Source organism: Falco naumanni, chromosome 9 (assembly GCF_017639655.2).
Source record: "Falco naumanni isolate bFalNau1 chromosome 9, bFalNau1.pat, whole genome shotgun sequence".
Lineage (NCBI taxonomy): Eukaryota > Metazoa > Chordata > Aves > Falconiformes > Falconidae > Falco > Falco naumanni.
Genome location: NC_054062.1, coordinates 35,097,702 through 35,118,270, shown reverse-complemented (window position 1 = coordinate 35,118,270; position 20,569 = coordinate 35,097,702). Strand labels below are relative to the sequence as shown.

Below are 20,569 nucleotides of genomic sequence, written 5' to 3'. Positions count from 1 at the left end.
GTTTATTTTATTTGTCCCTCTGTGGAATACCTTTCTATTTTATATACCAACAGTCTGACTGGAAAAGGTTAAGTCGATAATTCAGCAAGGTTATTATGTATGTACTTACGGTCACAGAGGTATTCCAAAAAAGCTAAAAATAACAGTTTCAAAAACTCTGTAGTCGTCATGTATGTCTTTTGTATTAGAAAGCAAGTATGAAAACATTATAAAAGGTGTATTGTGTTCCTTCAGTGAGGAAAAGTACTTACACTTTGGTGTGCATTTTTTTTAGGGAACAAAACAGAGGCTTTAAAACCTGGAATAAAAACGGAGACTTCCGATCACCTCTATGCCATGAAACATACTTCAAACACTACTAAAAATTGCTCTTTATTAAAACAGTATACGGCTTCCTCCCCTTTTAAGGTGGATAGTTTACATCCTTATTCATCTTTAGCACATAAGCCTGGCATAACAGCAGTGACTAATATTCAACAAGATTTTTCAGTTCCCTACGGGTATTTTGAATGCAGTAGCAAGCAACCTCATGTGACACCTTATGTTAATTGTAAGAACTTTGATGTGTCTGTCAAAGATTATACTGGAATTTTGCTGAATGATAAGATGAATGGTGTGCCACCGATTCTTCCAGACGTCACTGCTCCAGGTCCCCCTGCCCATAAAGACCCCCTGCCCACTATACTTGAACGTCAGCCAGACAAACAGAATTGTCAGCTTCAGTTAGACAATTCTCCTTCTTCACAGATGATCAGCTCTTGTGATTTGTCAGTACCGCTAAGATCTCCAGCAAAGGATGTAGTCGGAAACGAAGCCGACTGTTCCCATGGATGCCCAATGGAAAAGGGCAGCTCCCTTCAAGAACAGATGTGTGATTTTGACTGTGTTGATGAAAAGCAAAACAGTGCACTGGGACAACCGACTGATTCTGAAGAAAAAGCTGAGGAACTGTGGTCAGACAGTGAGCACAATTTTTTGGATGATGACATTGGCGGGGTTGCTGTGGCACCTTCTCATGGTTCTATTTTAATTGAATGTGCGAGACGTGAACTCCATGCTACCACACCTATTAAAAAACCCAACCGCAATCATCCCACCAGAATATCTTTAGTTTTCTACCAACACAAAAATTTAAATGAGCCAAAACATGGTTTAGCCATGTGGGAAGCAAAGATGGCTGAGAGGGCGAAAGAGAAAGAAAAAGAAGCAGAAAGATTAGGAACAGAGAATACTGAACTAAACTCTAGCAGCAGGAAAACAAAGCAAACAAGTGAAAACAGAGATATTTTTTATGAAGACAATGAGTTCAACCAAATTCCATCACGCAGAGCATTAACAGTAACTAAGGATAACGTAATAACAGTATCTTCTTATGCCCTTACACGAGTTGCAGGGCCTTACAACCATTGGGCATAGGTTTTAGTATCAAATGCCTCCTCTTGGTGCAGTGTTACACAGTGTTTCTTTAAGGTGCTGTTAAAGAACAAGTCTCGTGTGGTTTACTATTTGCTCATCTCAACCATTTTAAGGCTGAGGTAAAAAAACGGGGGGGGTGGGTGGGTGTTCTTCTTAAACTGTGACTTTAACATTTGGTGGTGCTCAAGCACATTTTAAGCAAAAAAAAAAAAGTTGTATAGTTTTAATACATTCTAAAAAAGATTTTGTTTAGGTTATTAACCTTGATTGAATCATTCAGTTTATTACCTGTAGGAATTTATATTTTGGTGCTTTAAATCAAGTCTGTTTACTACAAAAATCATTTATAGGGATTTTAACAGGTTCACAGTTTATGGCGTTAAATCAAGTTATACAGTAATAGCTCTACACAGCTCTTGGTGCTTAACCACATCAAACAGTTAAAAATAAATAAGCTGAATTATTACTTCATGGTGCCATTGCTTTAACAACTTCCAACCATTGCTATATAGTCCAAATTACAGATAAATCTTTTAGAAAACCAATGAAATTTTTTCTCAAGATTTGTCATTATGTATGAAATGAAGTTATCAGTAATGATGGCTGGAAGTTGTTTTTAAGCTGTAAATATATATTTTAAAAGCACTTTCTATTTTTAAAATTAACTTGAAATAGTATAGTATAAGGATCATATTGTCTATGGTTTGTGCATACTCTACAGAAGAAATAATTTTATTCTTGCTGTGTAGAGTTCCATATTGTTACAGCTGTAGTATGTATGCTAATAGCATATGTGATTGTTCTTAGACTTGCCCTTTTTCATGGAAGATTTTTATGTTGCATATAAACAACAGTTATTAAGTACAGAAACATTTTTATTATTTTCAAGAGAGTGTACAAACATGAAATTAGGAGACGTCCTGTCAATATGTGTGTTGTTACTGGGAGTTAGGAATATTATTTGTTCTTTTTAAAGGCAGCATTTCTTACGATTTCTTTGAGCAATAAGTGCATAAGTCTCATTCGTTTGGAGCATTATAAGTTAACATGACAACCAAATGTTCCTAATGCCTCAGGGGTAGGATTGTTTTGGGATTAAAAAAAAAAAATACCCCCTAGAGTTGCCTTATTCTATTCTGGAAAAAAAAAAAAAAACACACAGTTTTTTGGGAAAGTACAAAGGAAGTGTTGGAAAAGTATGAGATTTCTAATATTTAACAGCAAATTTTTCATTAAGAATAACCTATCTGTAATATTCACCAGCTTTCTAAGTTCAGTTTTTTTACAAAAATGTTTTGTAAATTTCTGAAGTTATTTATACATTTCATGGAGGAAGGGTTGTAGTCTTCCTTCCAAACATACAAAATCTGTGTTCTCAGATTCTGTTGAAGAAGTGACATATCATGGAACAAATATTTGCTAAACCAGAGGAAAGAGACACTCCCATTGCTTTTAAATACTGTAGCATCCCACCCTTCTTTCTGATTCTCCTCTCCTGTGTATTTCTTTTTAAACTTATTTATTTAAACAAATTACCAAATGACAATGTTAGCGAAGGACTGACCTCATCCTGCAACTTCTTCCATGAGAACCGCTCTGCGTAGCCATACCTGCCCAGTCAGAGCCAGGAGGACCTCTCAAGCCAGGACTCCTCTTGTGACTGTGAGCTGCAGGATCAGGCCCCAGAGATGAAGCTGTACCTTAATTCTGCCTCGGAGTCCTCCCCGGCTGGGTAACCTGTAGGTATAACGAGGTCAGAGTTTTCCAGTGCGAAAATATACTAATAATATACTTGATAATATTATAATGTAGTGGTGCTGTAACAGAGGAATATGAAATATCTAGATCTGCTTTATTTAAAACCTAGACAAGGTGCTTTTTCCTTGAAACGTTGAACTCTAAGCGCTATATTTACAGTTTCGGTACGAAAAAGTACATAAATTGTATTTTTAACACATAGTGCCAGTTAGGACCTTGGTGCTACAAATACTTAAATGTGGCTGTAGATCAATGAGACTGTTCTCCTGTATAAATGTATACACGTGTAGTGTTTGCAGGAGCAAGGTCTGAAGTAGCAATCACTATGTAACAACCCTGGGTTCAATTCCACAGACTCCTGTCAAAATTAACAAAAAAGTTGATGGCAGAGGATGGACGAATTGAACCTGTTCTTTGTATCTTACCTATTTTAAGTAAAATTTGTAAAAACCGGGTATGCTGCAAATTTTAGTTCAAAGCTTAATATTAGTTTGAATAGAGGATATGAAGGGATTGTAAATAATAAAACAAAACCAATATTATGCCATCATTTTGTACCAGCAGTTTTATGCTTATTGACTATGTAATATACGGTATACATCAAATCATTATGGTATTTTGTGTGCCTTAGATTTCCATTTTAAAACTTGTATATTTTTGGTGAGCTGAAGACTAGCAAGAATTCCAGCTGTCCATACAGTAAGTAGTACTGTATGTTCCCTAGCTGTTCCATTCATGTATTTGCTATCTGAAAACCCTTGTCCACCACGATCCATCATTTACAGAGAAGAGTAGTGCGGATCACTTTAGTTTCTATAATACAAACCGAAAAAATTATTTCTCATTTAGCACTCCCATATAAATAACAATTTTTCTACGCAAAATAAGTTACAGAGCCATCTCTTTACCTTTTAAAATGTTCAGATCATTAAAGTGAATCATTTTTACTTGAATCTTCCCCTGTAAATGCCCATGTTTAACTTACATATGATTGGAAACTTCACAATAAAAATTTCAATTGAAAAACCAGCAGTTTTCCTCAAAGAAGTGAGAAACTGAAAGGTGAATCTACCAGGATACCTCCAAACACAGCCCTTGGCAAGTCACTGCTCAAGTGACTGCACCAACTGACTTTCAGTAAGTCCAGGTCTACCTTTTTTGAAATGGCAATTTTAACAGAGAAAAGGTTATCTTCACAGAATAGTTAATGCTATTTACTGATAGGTGCTAAAACTCACAGTTACTACTTTATTAAGATTATTTACATGAGGAAAATATATCATTTATACAATAAAATATCATTTGCGGTGCTTTCTTTGACTGTCTTATCACATAACTACTTTTTGAACATGTACCTACAGGTCGGTCAGCTGGCCGCTTTCATTTCCTGCTGTGGCACACAGCAGGTTGTGATCTGACAAGCTAATATTTTCTATTGCTGTACTGCGGTATAGAAAATGCAACTATTTACTGTTTTTACAACTGTGTGCTATTTATTGTAACATTTCAGAATATTTATCAGTCTTGTACACAACTTATGTTGTTTTGGGTAAGGTTATCGTTTCATATCAGTATTTGTCTCTTAAAATTTGCAGCTCTGTGGGTCTATTGCTTTCCTTTGCAGCCCACACCACCACTTGTAACTCACTCTTAGCCCTTAACAAAGTCCTTCCAGGATGGCCAAATCAGGAGCTGGATAAAAATTAAGGTAGCTGGCTAAGTCAGACTTGCATATTTTACTTGGGTTTCCAACAGCTGGCACTGTGCTGTGGGTGAAAAACCAGAAAATGGATTCAGGTGTGGGCTGGTGGTGGGGCGTGTTTGTCTTCTGATCCTTTTTCACAGTATGCTAGCAAAACCTGTCGTGATCCAACATGGGACACCTCTGGCTTCCCAGAAGAAATGTGTGTCATCCTTTTCTCCGCTGGGGCCAGTACCACCACTCTCCCTTTGCTCCAGAGGTGGAGTAGTGCTTTCTGCAGGAGTCGGTTCTGTTTGACTCCTTGAGTCCCTGTTGGAGTTACTGCACTCATGCCCAACTAAATCGTGAATTTTACTCATGCAGTTTCTCTGTGCTTACTGATTTGTAACATGCTATTGTATTACAGAAAATAGAATAAATTATTCCTATAAATATTTTAGCCACAAGATCCAGAAAGCTTTTAAGAACTTACAAATACTTGTGGCTTTCTACCTGTAATGGCTGTATTCAGATTTACTTTGTTTCATAAAACAAAGTCCGTAGACTTTATAAGCTAACCTTTACTTAGGAATAACTGCTGTTAAAAGTCTTTTACCGATGTCAGTGCTTCTTTATACCTAGAACAGGAAATAACTGTAGTATCTTAAGCAACGTTTTATGTTAAGCATGGGTAAATGACAACTACTTTAGTACTTAAGATTACTTGTAACATACAACTGTTTGGGGCTTTTTAAAGACCTTTTTAATGTCATTGCAGTATTATGCTAAATTTGGTGGGTTAAATTTGGGTCTATTTATGTTGCTGCAGCCCCATTGACTGCAATATGCTCATTCATCAAGCTTTCATGCAAATTTCATATGTAACTGATGGATATGGATAACAGTTGACCAAAGTCTGTGCTGACTCAAGACGCTTGTGGCCCTACCACAATTAACAGGTTTGGAAGGGCAAATGGAGAGAGATTTGGAGTAGATGTTGTACTTCTGGTTAAACAGAGAGGTTTTATTTTTTGTAGCATGAGAAGTGATTCAGGGTCTGTAGGGAGACATAATAACCTTCACCTCAAATTTCAGACAGGCAGGCAGGTCTTTTTCAGACCACCTTCAGGCTTATGCTTTTGATAGCTTTTTTGATTTTTCTTAATGTGATAGGTTGTTCAATGAGAGAGAGTTGTTGCAGAAGCATGCTAGTAAAACTGCATCTTGATGGTTTTGTATTTAAAACATATGGTCAGTCTTGCCCTTTCACATCCCATTAAATTTCTCTCATGTTGAAATTAGGTCTTCTTATCAAGCAGTCATCAGTTCTGTAATCCATTTATGCGTATAGGAATTTTCTCCTTTTTTCTGTAGAAATCTGGTACTTTCTAGGTTAACAGGAGGAAATATCTGGGCCCTCAGATACACGAAAAACTAAATGGCATGTCCACTTTTGTATATGTTACCAGCACAGGCAGCACTGAGCAAACTCTCTTTCAGGTCTGTTGTGGTCGCTAAAATTCAGCTTAGGGTTTTTGTGACTCATCTACCATAAAATGGTGGTTTATTTCTTGACTGAAAGGTGTTTGCCCAACTGTGGCCTATGATGCTGTCTATGATCTGATCTTAAGTTAAACAATCAGAGGTGAGAAGCAGTCCAATCACATTTGGAAATTCTGGCTTTCTTCTTAATTTTACCAGGTGTTGATCTGACCTTCAGGAGCAAGTGTTTAGGGAGTATCTTTCCATAAAATTAGACTGTAGAGAAAGTTGCCATTGATTATTGTGACACCATGGTACTGCCCTGCAGTGTCTGTTACAGCACTGTTTCGAAGCAGTAAGGGTGTGTTGCCATGTCACGCAGCTGTGGATAGATGTACGAATTCATCTTTCCACAGTTCCTCTGGAGACTGTAACCTCTCCTTTGTCCTCTGCCTGCATATACTGGTTTAAGGGAGGAAAAAAAAAACCAGGAGGGAGAGAGCTGGTCACCCTTTAATCTGTGTAGATGAACAAGACAGCGAGCACTGCCATCATCGCCAGTCTGCTGCTCCTTCTCATGATCAAACTATAGAATGTGGAAAGCTGATGGGGTGCACAGCATGAGTAAGTCGCAGCAAAACTGCGAAGGTACAGCTGGCTTTGGAGACAGACTTCTCTGTACAGATGTTGTAGTTGCTAGGGTACTTCTTTATATTGACACTTTGGTACATCTAACTTTAAATTCATATGCTTTTTTTTTTATTTAGTCTGTGACACGTTTATGTTCTCCTGTAATCTTAAAGAGTGGCCGGTGTGAAAAGTCCTGAGGATGTGGCTGCTTAGCGGAACAGTACAGAAACTGGCTTCAGTGTCTTCTGGAATTACCTGATGTTTAGTCAGTTTTCACAAGTTGTCTGCATGCAGCTCCAGTATGCTGCTGCAAAATTGTATTTACATAAAGGAAGGATTTTTATACTTGAGCTTTTCTTAAAGACCAGGGATTTCTAATAGTAGTATCTAATCAGGCACCAGCTGACATATGGATCACTTCTTCTAAAGAGTGGTTGAAAATGTATTTTGTGTTTACTTTATTACTTCCCTATTAAAACTTTTTTGGCTATTTTAGAGGAGTGAGCAAAACTTTTTAATACTGTCATTTACATACCTGACTAAATTATGAGGACTTAATTCTACATAATGCTGTGTTGTCTCCCTGAAGAATACCTAATTTGACTAATGTTGATGAGTAGGTAATGCTTACTACTGTACGGATGATGTCAAATACTACAGCCACTCTTCTCACTCCCTGGTCTTTTTATGGACCAGCTGTTGTGGTTAGTTATTTTCAGTCAGTGCTAGATCACACTATAACCTGCTGCTCAATGCTGCTTTAAATGCTTGTAGCTGCTCCTGAAGTTCTTCCTACCCCTCTGCAGATCTGCTTCAGTTCGGCATTAGCAGTATAGCTGCCAGCCTGCTTGTGAATTCCCCATGCACAACTGTTGCTGCTTTGTATGTAAATCAGCCTGTCTTCATCTCAGGAATATTGTAAGAGTCTGTTCTTCTGACTCTTCCAAAATCTGTTTCCTTCAGTCATCTTTTATTCTGTGTAGGACAGTTCTAGGATTTGGGTTTTTTTTACTGCATGTTCTCTCATAGGAAGTCTAGAATATTGCAGTTAGACTTTTTTTTTTTCATTCCAAGAAAGAGGAACAATTCATTATATGTCACAATCAGTGTCTTCTTACTGTTTAAGTCAAATAATCAATTTTCCAGTTAATTTTCACATTTCTTGATGTAGTTGTTGCCCTCTGTTCTTATAGCCGTAATTAGCCAAACAAAAAAGAATTTGCAAGACTAGAAAACTGCTTACCCCCTGCGAAGGAAAAACCATCCCTTCTCAGAATACAATTTTTGCTTCTGTTGCTAGCACCTCTATGGAATGCCCTCTTTTCTTCTGAGTTAATCTACCAGCTCTGCTCAAATCTTGTCATAAGACAGATGCTGCAGACACTGCACAATTACAAGAGCAGAAGTGTTTCTTTACATCTGGTTAGATCAGTCACAGTCCTTGTGAAAAACCCAAGTACTGCGTAAGTTAAATGCTTTAACCAACATAGGACTGCTTGGAAAAAAGAGCAAGTGGAATTGATTGAGCTTGACCAGAAAATATTTAAGTAATTCCTGTCTTTTATTAAAGGGTATAGGGGCATCAGCATCAATGTTTTCCTCTTTCCAATATATAAAGACTTTAGGACTCTTCTTCAATCCAGTTCCCCAGTTCATCATCCCAACATTGTTTGCAGTGTTTAACTGTACACATACTTGTAACTTCAGTTACAAGGTGCTTCTTGGTGCTGTATCCTTAATTCTTCCCACAACAGTATATTTTTCTCATCGTGTACTGATTATATATGTATTTTTTCCACACATACTTATATTAAGGTGCTGGAATCTTCCAACAGCATACTTACAGTGAATGCAAGACTGGGGTGCTAAATAACATGATGTGAAGGTGACTTGCTCCGTTTGGTATGACCAATTAACAATGCTTGTTTTAACACTTTGCACACCTTACTACCTTTCCTCATAAGGTCAGAGGATGCAGGTGTAGACCTCAAAAAAACTACATACATAAGGAGGACAGATTTGGCAGTTAATCTACAAAGCTACCAGTTAGAGCAGATGAACTGTATTCCAAAGAAGTGCTGTTGCAGTGGGCCAAGGGAAGTGCTAGTTTGATGTTTGGTATTGCAGTTGTTGCCACAGAATATTTTAATACTGTTGTGGAAAGTTTTGTGACCTGGTCAATATTTTACATGTATGTCTGTATTTTTAATATTGTAATGGAAAAGGGGTCTAGGGTTTGGGAGTCATCTTAAAGTAAGAATGAAGGCCCTGATTCTCATTCATACTACTGTCCTTTGCATCACATTAAAAGGATAAAAGGGCCTTAAATGGTTGTCCATTTAGCTTGCATCCTTCAGAGTATCCTGTTACACTGATAATGATAATTTTATACAAAGGTCAGTAGTATAAATCAAAACCGTTACCAAATGACTGATTTGTACAATCACGTGAAAGCAATTTAATGATATCCCCATTGTGCACATACTGGCCAGTAACATCCAGATTGCTCTTAGTTTAGAAATACAGGTTGAAAATAAACTGGCTTGGTTTTCATCAGGTTTTAAGTATACACTTATATTGGCTGTCCTTTTCCCAGCATTGGCTACCGACAGTGGTAAAAGATTTGTACCAATACATAACAGCCTGGCCAGAAAACTCACAGAATTGTCAATAATACTATTTCTGAGCTTTGGTAGTTTTTCTTAAAATACTTGCTTCCCTTTACCATAACTTGATCTTTTTTTACTTGATTATACAAAATGGGGTTGTGACAATCTACTGAACTCCATTCTTCTCTGACTTAAGACCCAACAGGGTGTGCAGTATTGTGTGGTGTTTGTCACACTGTGGTGTGTTTTTAGACACAGAGCTAAAAGCCAGCATTTTCTGACTGCCCTAACTGTGGTGATACTTCACAGTGAAACCATTGGCACTGCCCTGTGTGCTTGAGTCATGCAGGGAGAGCTTGCCTCGGTGCCAGTGGAAGCTTTATGTAAGCATCGAGCCCTGCTACATTGTAGTTATGAAATGCAATGCAATGCAAACTTCTATTTAAAAAAAAAATTGAGGAAAAGAAAATGTATTTTCATTCTTAAATTTCTAAACTGCAGTGGTACTGCAGAGCCTAATGAGATCAGATTCCATGCTAACTTTGTGAATGTCAGTCTAATCCATGCAACTCGAAAGGCAGCGTCTGAACTTCATGAATCTCTTGTCCTCAAAATGAAAAAATAACCGTAGGCAAGAAAAACAAATGTGATATCCCAGTACCACTATAAGAAAGCCAGGTCTAACTAATACAAACATTCAAACATTTCAGTCTTTAACAATTAATTATTCTACAATTATTTGTTCAGTTTGGAAGAGACAGCTCTTTATAATGTGACAATATCAAATATCACACCAGCTCATAAATACTGTTCAGAATTTGCTGTCATAAAAACGTACATTAATATGTAAGGACACAGTGTACTGAAATGCTATGGCTAATGAATTCTCTCCTGCTTTGCAAAATCAAAAGATTAGTAGTACTCCAAAGCAAAAAAAAAAAAAAAAAAAGTCAGCATTTTTTTCTTTCCTTCTCTCCTTTTCTCTCTTTCTTTTTCTTTATTTGGGATGCATTGATATTTATTTTTCAACTTTGAATTTGAGGGTTTGGATTATTTCCAGTTACCAACCTACTGTATTTAGACCGGGAACATAACATTAACTTTTTTAAACAAAAGATGATGTACAGGGAGGAAAAAATCAGAAAGAAAAAGCACTTCATTATGTCACAGTATTTACAGGAGAAAGTACAAAAATTACTTCTGTTCTCAAAAATCATTTGGGCCTGATTCTTTCCTAGTATAACAGCATAGCTTCATGAGGCTGGTGGAGCTGTGGAGAGTTACGCTAGCTGAGAAACTGAACCTTAAAATCTTCTTTGCAGACAAGGGAACCCTTACCAGCAGTACTTGAAGACTTGTGAGTTGTGACTGCATGTTACTTGAAAGATCTAATTAAGCTATGTTTTTTGGTGCAAGCAGTTGTTGTACATGATTTCATGTTTATGTAGCAAGATGCATTGAAATGTTGATACTAGTATTGAAACATACATGTAAAAATTGTTGTTGTGGAAATTGTCTGTTCTATTTTCCTTGTGTGTCTCATCTGTTTAGAACGTAAACTTTCTTTTTTTTTTTTAATTGTCCTAACTGAATAAGGCTAAATGAATACTGTAATTGAAAATATATTTTAAATCTTGTCATGAGTTTTTAAAAAGACTATTACAAATTGTATCATTCCTGATTACACAGAACTTTGTGGGTGGTTTTAAATAAATTTTATACTTCTATTTTGCACTTAGTCGTCTAATTTTTCTTTCCTGCATTTTTCATGCATTTCTTCCAAAACACTTTGAGAAATAAAAGGAAGATGTTTTTCCCAATACAAACCAAAACAAAGTCATGCTGAAGTATGTAAAGACTAAAAATTTAGGCCAGAAGAGCCTGTAACGTACAACTTACAGCGACGTTAATGCCCTGCGTCATAATACAACATATAATGCTACATGTATGTCCCACTTAAAACCGTTACGTGGCTAGAAGTTTTAGACAACGAATTAAAAAATTACTCATTCTAGAGCTAGAAGTAGACTAGTACTGCAGTGTTTCTGAGGGTGCTGAGAACCTAACAAAGATGTTCTGGCAATAGCAAGGAGTTAATTTTAATAAAAATACTAATCTTCAGATTCTGTATGTTTACATCATTTACCCTATAGTTGGTGAAACATCTTGTTAAAGGAGGAGTAAAAAAATAATTGCTAATACAGGTATTTTCATTTTATGAGCCATTTTCCCTGCAGAAATTTTGCTCTTAACATTTTAATGTCAATAACCATTTTTACGTGTGGAAATATACTTATGAATTAACTCAGCCCTACAGGACTACAGTGGGTTCACCCAAGTCAGCAGGATTTCTGCACTGGAAAGGGATGGGCATAAATCTGGTCTCTGTCATCATCTGCCTCTGCTTCATGCAGGACTGACCCATCCCAGGCAGAGCTGTACAGCAAGAGAAGCTGCCAGAAAATTCTGAACTTCATGATCTGACTAAAAAGGACAAACCAGTTTATGAACACGTCTACACAGCGTCTTTTTTCCTACCACTCTTGTCTGGCAGAGCAATGGTATAGGAATAGTTTACTGTGGCTTTGAATTCCCATCCAGTGGAAACCGACCATGTTTCATTTGCTTCAGATCAGAGGGTATGGGGTTTTATTTCTCAAGACAAAACAGACCTCAGCACTAGTCTGCTTTACTGTGTGACATTTTAGTGCAGAACAACAGTACCAGGCAGAATTCCTGTTGTTTAGATCTGAAGAAACGGAGCAATACAATTCTGAATGTTCCTGTTTGCTTCTTTACCTTCTCCAGTAAGTGCAGTAGAAGAAGCTGATGTTAGAATAATCTTCCAGATAACTGGAATCTCCTAGAGGGCTGAAAACCACTGCTGTCCTTAGGCTTCAATAATTCCCTAGAAATAAACTACATTATGTGATATGGTGCATCTAGTTCCTGGGAGCTGAATGCTGTAATCCAACAGGAAGCCTTTACCCTCCTATGTAATCTGCTGCTCTTTTAGAGGACAGTCATTACTGGGGTTTTATAGCAACATCTCCCAGCTTGCCCCAGGTCTCCTCCAAACTGTACTATCAAATCTTTCAATAGAGCTATGCATCCCATGGTTTGATACTAGAGTATGTAACCTATGGCACAGGTGTCTAAGAAGGCATGTGGATTCTGAATGGTGCTTAAAAAGACTTGAGCAGACCCAAGAACATCATTAGAGACATTAATGAGGAACGTTTTCCAGCTCCCTTTCACGTACTGCCGTCCAACTGCATATTGCCTCCCCTGGCATTCCCACCAGGTAGTGTGTTCCCAGTCAGAGCTACACTTCTTCAAAGATGGAGCATATTACACGCAGAGATTTTAGAACACCGCTTCACCTGTAGCTTGTGGGAACAAAACTAAACCAAATTTACCTACTCTGGCATCCCTGAATGGTTTCCAAATGTGAGTTTGTCTTGTAGAGTTCAACACCTGGAGGTGGCTTCAGTGCTTTCTCATATGTTGGATTTCTTATATAGACCACACAGGTAATAAATATTGATGTAACACGGTTGCTTTTACATTCTTAAGATGTTATGGCCTTAAATTACAATACCTTGGTATTAACTGTTAACAATAAACTGCAGGAAAAACTTTTTTGCTAGTGCTACAGTTAGTTTCCTGCAGTACTCTAATACCACAGAACGGCAGGGCTTGCTCTTGAATGCTACTAATGCTGATTCCTGTTGTTAAATATTATAATATTAGTTTACATCTTCAAAAGGGTTATTCATCAGAGTATTGGACCTTGGGTGAATTTTCTACATCAGAATGAGCATCATATTCAAATGTAATTTAAACACCTGCAAGCTAGTGCTTCAGTTAGTAGTGTTTTGGTTCAAGAAATGGCCTAGATAGTGTGCAATAAAACAATTACTAGCAGTACCCATCTGTGTTTTTAATCTAAGACACACTAGAGAAATATTTTAAATGTGGAAATTTAAACCCACCTGTTTCAATAACCATTGGCTGGAGTACAACTCTTAAGACAGGCTTCTAATTCCCTGTCCAGTCTGCTTACTTCTGGATACTCTTTTCCTTTTATGATACACATCACTTACACAAAATTCTTGGCAGTTGATTTCTTGAAAATGTCAATGTCTTTTCACACGGGGCCAAAAATTACTTAAAATCCCCACTATACCATGCGTACATCTCCATTCATTCATAACGGGGTAACTCTCTTCTGCTGTTGGATTCTGAAGTAGTCCTGAATTGCTGCCAGAGGCATCATGACTTAGCCTTATTTTTCAACTCAGAACAGTAAAACTTTTGCCTTCTGTGGTGTAAGAAGTCAGCAGTTCAGTTTCTTGTGACTGCTTTGTTTTACATGTAGATTTCTGTTTCTGCACAGTGATGATCCAGCTCCCTTCACTTCAGGAATCCCCTCAGGGAAATGAAGTACCAATCCTGTGCTTCATCAAGCAAATACCTCTGTGGTAGACCCTATCTCACTGCCGCAACAGCAGAAAGCCTTGTCAGGATTCATCTGGGTTACAGCTGCTACAAATTTTAAGGGTGAAATTCGTTGGGCTGTTGCAAATTATCTTGTTCTGTGATGACTGTAAGAAGCTGTAAGTGCCTAGGTGTGACACTGCTTAGCAACCCTCCTCAGGCTGTAGCTCTTGTGAGATCTGATGAGCTTAGTCCAAAAGAGAAAAAAATGCTTTACTGTAGAGTGCTCACCAGCAAGCCTTTCAAGTGCCAGAGGCTCTGGATCACCCCACACACTACAGGCAAGTATTCCCTTTATATGTAATATCTACTGCATCTGAGCAAAGCAGAGTAGAAATTAAAGCTTTAGTCATTCTCCTTTGCTGTCTCCCACTGAAGGAGACATTACTTGGGGCTGTTATTGCACGTAGAAGTTCTCTAGATGTTCCCGGCTCCTGTAAATCACACCCCATGTGTTCCACAGCAAGTTAAATCTCTGAATCTCTATGCTCAGCTGTACTGTACTGGGAATTATGCCTGTCCATCCTTCAGATCAGAGGCTGGTGCTCTGCTATGAGAAGAAGCTAAATACTGCAGGCAGCAGTGGAAGGGAAACAAGTTTTCAGCTCTCAGATCTGCTTTTCAGGCAACAGAGCTAAGATTGTAAAGGTGGTCAGGATTTTTCTTCTAATTGCTCTTTGTTATTGCTTGCCTATAGAAGCGCATTAACTCAGTCTTTCACATAGCTTGATTACCCCAAGATTATAAGGAGATAGATGAGAAATGCTTTCTTATATACACAATCAAATCTGATACACCTAGAAAAACAGGGCCTTCCTAAAGGCACTGAGGACTTTCCTAAAGCACTCTAATACAAGTCAGATTGGGTAAGAAGAAAGGAATCCTTAAAACCTATGCCTTCATGCAGGGCAGCTATTCCTGTGCTCCCTGATCAACATGAATTATGCCTCTTTTTTTCTTCCATGAGTCAAATATGATAGCTTTCCCTAGCCCCAGACAGGAAGCCTCCACATTAAACTAATACCATAATATTTTCTCCTTCAACCAACATTAGAGACAAGACTTAGGTAAGTACTTCTGATTAAAATTAAATGTTTAAGTAAAACAAAAATTCATACACTTTGAAACCAAATCTGTCTGACTTTAGTTAAGAATTACCTTACTCTTAAAAGATGGTTAGTTTCCAAAAAAATTTCTCCCTTCGGCAAGAAATAAGTTTCTCTGAATTTTCAGCATTAACTATGATAATCCAAAACAATTTTCAAAAGGGCTTCCTTCTAATACACCTTTTTAATTATAAAAATGTGTTTTTTCGAATTTTGAAATGTTAAACGGGACAATTCAGAAGACAAAATATTTCACACTTGGTTAGGAAAAAATGTTTAGTTGCTTATATAAAATTACTGTGCCCAAGCAGCAGTTCAACTGAATGAAAGCAAAGCTTTCATGCGATTGGCAGAAGAATAGCTGTAAACAACACAGACCCTGCAGGCCCCTGCACAGGGATCCAAGCTCTGAACTGAAATAGAAATGTATTCAGTAGAGTCCTCACTAGTGGTAAGTTGCCCCATTACCAGGGCACCAAGACGCTATTTAGGTTACATTTCATCCTGGCACCAGTGACAATCTGTTCACTCTTCTATTTACCTCAGAATATCCTCTAAGTTATTAGCAGAAATTTGCTAAGAGCTTCCTTATGTTATTTTTACAGATATATGCCTCTCTCTTGAATCTAGTCTGTGTTCCAAAATCTCTAGCTGAAGATCGTTATGTATCACTTAAGCTGCTTTCCCCCCGACCCCAATGTAACCACAGAGGCTACGGAAGGATTTATGCCGTAACTGCAGCCAACAGCTACAGTTCAGGTAACAGCAAGACCACATTTAGCAGCATGCATCTCCTCTGCACTGCCACTACCGCTGCCTGCACTACAGCAGCCCTGTAAGAAAAGACTTTCATCACTTCCATCATAAGAGCCTTCTCCTTTCCAGTCCAGCTGTCACTGTGGGCAGCACTGTCCTATTAACAGACTAATTTTTCTACATGATTTTTAAACTAATGTCAAATATTTTTCTAAAAATGGTAGTTTCTCTAAATATTTTAATTTGTTCAAAATTAACTTCAACATTGGGCATGGCTATATTAGGGTGGGTGTTGCTTCAGTTTTCTGTTAGAACCTCTTTGGAACTGAGCCAGCCTTGTTATATATACATCCCTTGTCATATCCCCTTTAGCCATCACAGTGACAATCAAAAACCTTTTTGTGAAATATATTGGGATGTGCTTCCAAATTGTATCATACATGATGCAGCTGTGGTGTATATTAATTGTATCACACACAATGCAGCTGTGGAGTATGAGAAGTGTGTTCTACCTTTAAATCATTCTGTAAACCGTTGAAGACCTTTAAAGCTTAGATAAGAGTTAATTCTTGGTACTTTTGATGGAGTTCACTGGGGTTCCTCTGTGAAAGTATGCCTTAGCCCCTCTGCACTACCATCTTCAGCACCAGGAGTAGTGCCAGATACTCAACTAAGGCTAAAGTACAGCTATGAACACCTACCAACCTTAATAAAGAGGGTGTTGGTTTTTTTTGCCTGGGAAAGCATTCATTCCATTCATTTCTAAATTCAGTGCAAATAAACATTGTACTACTTACTGGGATCACAGTGGGATTAAATGCTGTATTCTATCTGTATAAACTGCAGCAAAATGCAGAAACCCTTATTCTCAAGTTAGAGATGTGAGTGGCATGAATATGAGAGGTAGTAAAATGAGCTGTATCAAGACCAATCCCTTAATAATCTCACTGGGTCAAACCTCTACATGTAATCCCAGTGCAAACAGCTGTGCAATGCTCTGTAAAATATTCTAGGACTCAGCCCTCTACAACATAGGGTCAAACTTGAATTTAGGAAGGACCAACCTCCTGTCAAATACACGTAACTATTTCCTTAAATTTAAATTACAAATACAAGAGCATCCAATCTCACAAACATACACAACAGAGTAGAGATGCGACAGAAATTCAGTATTTAGGGGATGTACAGACTTTACTGCCCTTCCTCTGTACTGTAAGACTGCAATTTTTTAACTCGGGACAGTAAATGTTTGTAGATTTTAATCAGAACAAGCCATTCACTAGAAGTCCTTACATAAAAATTCTAGAAATGGGACCTTTTTCAGACTAGGGTCTCCAACTCCTTTTGCAACATCAATAAATGCTAACAACTTTCATGAAGAGACAAGACTCTTCTCTGAGCTCTCTGAAAGTATGATCTTTATTTATTTGACTGAATCACTACCAATTCCCTTAGCTAACTTCACCAGTTCATATATTGCACGTGATGTTTATGTACCGCAGAACACCCCAGATTGGAGGGGACCTCAAAAGATCATCTGGTCCAGATCCCTCTGCAGAGCCTGCCTGGCTTCAGGCAGATCAACGCTCCCCCCCCCCAGCTTGGTGACATCTGCAAACTTACTGAGGGTGCACTCAATCCCCTTGTCCGGATCATCAGTAAAGTTACCAAATAGGACTTGTTTCACTTTATTTCAAAAACAGGACTTCTACTTTTCCAAGGCTGTAAGGTAGAACATTATTTCTAAAGGCAACAACAAATGTGGTTTTCAGCTGATATGCAGTCGTTCCTTTTAAGATTGCAAAACCCCTGCAGCAAACACTTGCTTCATGGTTAAGTTCATGATACAGTTAGTGTTACAAGACACCTTAGAAGCACTCTGAAGACAGTAAAGACTTGTTTAAGAACAAATGTAATTATTTTTCTGCTTCTCTGACATCTTGGAGGTCTGAAGTTGGAATAATTAGTCAGGTTCACTAAGGACAAATGTGTTTGTATCTCTGAAATGAGTTACAGTATTTTAGTTTTTTTCCTTCTCAGCTGAAGGTGAGATACTGCACCAACCAACAAATATAATGTGGTAAATGTTGATATATACCAACATCACTGCAGGTCCAAAATTCATACTATATGCAGAAACAGTACGATATCATATTCCTTGAGCTAATGGAGAAACTCCTCTATCTCAATGCAAACCATACACAGCTTTTTAAACACCCAGCATGCTCATCAGTGACCTGTGATACCCACTTCTCAATCTGTACTCCACCTACACCCAATATGAAGATCAGCATGCTTCTACTTGCTACTTCAGTGTTTATGCTTTTGGTATATTAGCTGTTGCTTCTAGAGTGCTAAATCAGTAATGCTGGGTGCTGTTGTAGTCGAAAATGTATTTATCTCTATGATTAAGTGGTGTACAAAGAGGTGTTGTTTCTGAGAGCTCTTTCAGTCACAGATGCTGAAAAAACAAATCAGAAAGCTGTCGGATTTAAACTTTTTTAAATAACAGCATCTCATCAAGTACCAGATGAGCCTATATTCAAAGGTGATATATACATGTTTTCATTCCAGAAAACCTCTGGTTAGTAAAGAGCACTCAACTCCACTGTGGAAGGTGCCACAGATGAACCTCGTGGCTCTCCTGAGCAAAGGTAGGCAGCCGAGTACTAAAGGCCAGAGATCCAAAGTATTAACTATGTGCACTATGAGATTTTACTACTGTGTAGCATTTCCTGATACCAAAGGTCTTTTGTGGGTTTTTTCATTCATCTTTATTAAATGTACTGACTGTGCCAAAATACATATGTTCTTTGATTATAAGATCTAAAAGTTATAATTTCTCTCCACACATACCAGTATCTCCCAGCTTAAATTCTTAACTCCCATAAACACCAAGATGGCTGGAAGCAGCATACCCTTTACGTTTTTTGCCTTCTAATTTGTATCTTTTTTCTCAATTTGCCTGATTAAGGTAACTTGTAGAAATCTGTATCTTTTGGACTTCTGCCCCTTCATCAATTTTGGATTAAATTGTCCAACGTACCTGAAAGACACTCAAGAGCACCTACTTTTAAAAGTCTAGAAGTGCTCACATTTTTTCACTGTGATTTCCGTTGTAACTGTTGATCACAACACCACGGTTTACCTTGAGAAGAGGATACAAAGACCTAAAGAATTCAAAAGGCAGTCATCAGTGTACTATACACGGCAGCAGCAAAATGTGCCAGCTAATGGTACCAATATGTATGTGGAAAGGAGAAAGTACACAAAATAATATTCTACATGAGGTACAGGAAATCAGGCCTGTGGTTTCCCATGAGGTTCTAAGACTTTGAGAGCATTGCTAAAAATTATGCATCTTAGGATAAAATGGCCTTGGGCCAAAAGACCCAGGAATAGAGCTACTTCATCAAAGTATGACATTTGCCAACAATTTCTCCTTTAATACAATTTTGCCACTGTCCTTTCAATTTGTAGTGTGGGAGAGGGCCCCATTACCTTATTAGCCTCAAATCTTACTTCCAGGTTAAAGAGCACAGATTCTGCTTCAGTCAACTGACTGAGCTGGATAGAGGTACACCAGGAAGAGAAGTGCCTAGGGTGTAAAATGTGTAGCCTAAATTTAAAGCATGAAAATTAAGAACTATGCTCATCAATATCAAACATCTAAACCCTGTAATTTGCAATATACATCAAAGAGCTAAGGCAGATCAGCTTTTGTTTACTATTGAGTACCAAATGCTGACAGAAAATCACCTTCACCTGGTGGTCTCGTTTCTTTCTCTAACTGCCCCCCTACAACAGAATCCAGCCCACTGCAGGTGAGTTTAACGTTGTTGCTCTCAAGATTTTATTCCATCACTTTGTTTTTAGTGACAACAAATAAACACTCCAAAGTCCCATTTTCATTTACAAAGTGTGTCTTGTTGACTTTGTCTTCAAATGTTAAGGAAGAGCCCATATGCATATTTAACCTGGAGCAAATTTGTGCAAAAAACTATTTAAGGGATGGAAGGCTCAATTATAACATCATCAAAAGCGGGATCCGAAATTACTGTGGCACATGAACTACTGAACTACTTACTGCAACGATTCCTGGCTGCAATTTCTGTTTCAAAGCATCTTAAGTGCTTTGATGAGTCCCTCTGGCGAGTCTGCTCTCCCTTCACCTCAGATGATCCTGTTACTCCCCCCCACATAACAGCCTGAACGCTTGTGCGCATAATGTCAGCTCTCAGGGGCTCACGCGTTGCTCTGCTTCGGGCCGAGGGCTGCCTATTTCCTACGGCAGCAGAGCACCCATTAGGTAGCCTGAGAAGTGTCTCCGCAGCCGCCTAGACAGATGCCACCCGGCAGTCGCTTGTAGGGCGGGGGGAAGGCCGAGCGGCGCGCCTACGGCGGCCAGAGGGGACCAAAGGGGGACCCCGCCGCGGCCACAACAGCTAGGCCCCGCTGCAAGATGGCGGCCCGACCACCCCGCCCTGCGTCCGCCTGTCTCGGCCAAGATGGCGCCGGGGCCCCTCCCCTCGCCTAACGGCCTCTCCGCACGCGGCAGGCCGGGCGCGCGCCCAACTGCCAGCCGGCCCCGCCCCGCGCCTGCGCGCTCGGGCCGGCCGGCGCCGTGCGGT

At 38.6% G+C, this 20,569-nt stretch overlaps 1 protein-coding gene and 1 long non-coding RNA gene across 7 annotated transcripts in view; one reads left to right on the top strand and one right to left on the bottom strand.

The window, feature by feature from the left end:
* The window catches only part of TET1 (tet methylcytosine dioxygenase 1), an 80,323-nt gene extending 69,020 nt beyond the window's left edge, over window positions 1-11,303 (top strand). For 5 of the 6 annotated variants that reach the window (XM_040607396.1, XM_040607392.1, XM_040607395.1 and 2 more), the window contains one exon: window positions 275-11,303. In XM_040607396.1, the coding sequence (XP_040463330.1) occupies window positions 275-1,416 (1,142 nt within the window). In that variant the 3' untranslated portion in view covers window positions 1,417-11,303. The remainder of the gene's footprint in view (window positions 1-274) is intronic. The other variant, XM_040607397.1, reaches the window with a different exon arrangement.
* On the bottom strand, window positions 1,570-20,425 carry LOC121094163. Its single transcript, XR_005829765.1, has 2 exons — window positions 20,026-20,425; window positions 1,570-3,153 (listed from the first exon to the last, which is right to left on the bottom strand). It is a non-coding gene; the product is annotated as an uncharacterized LOC121094163 (long non-coding RNA).
* Window positions 20,426-20,569: the final 144 nt, after the last annotated feature.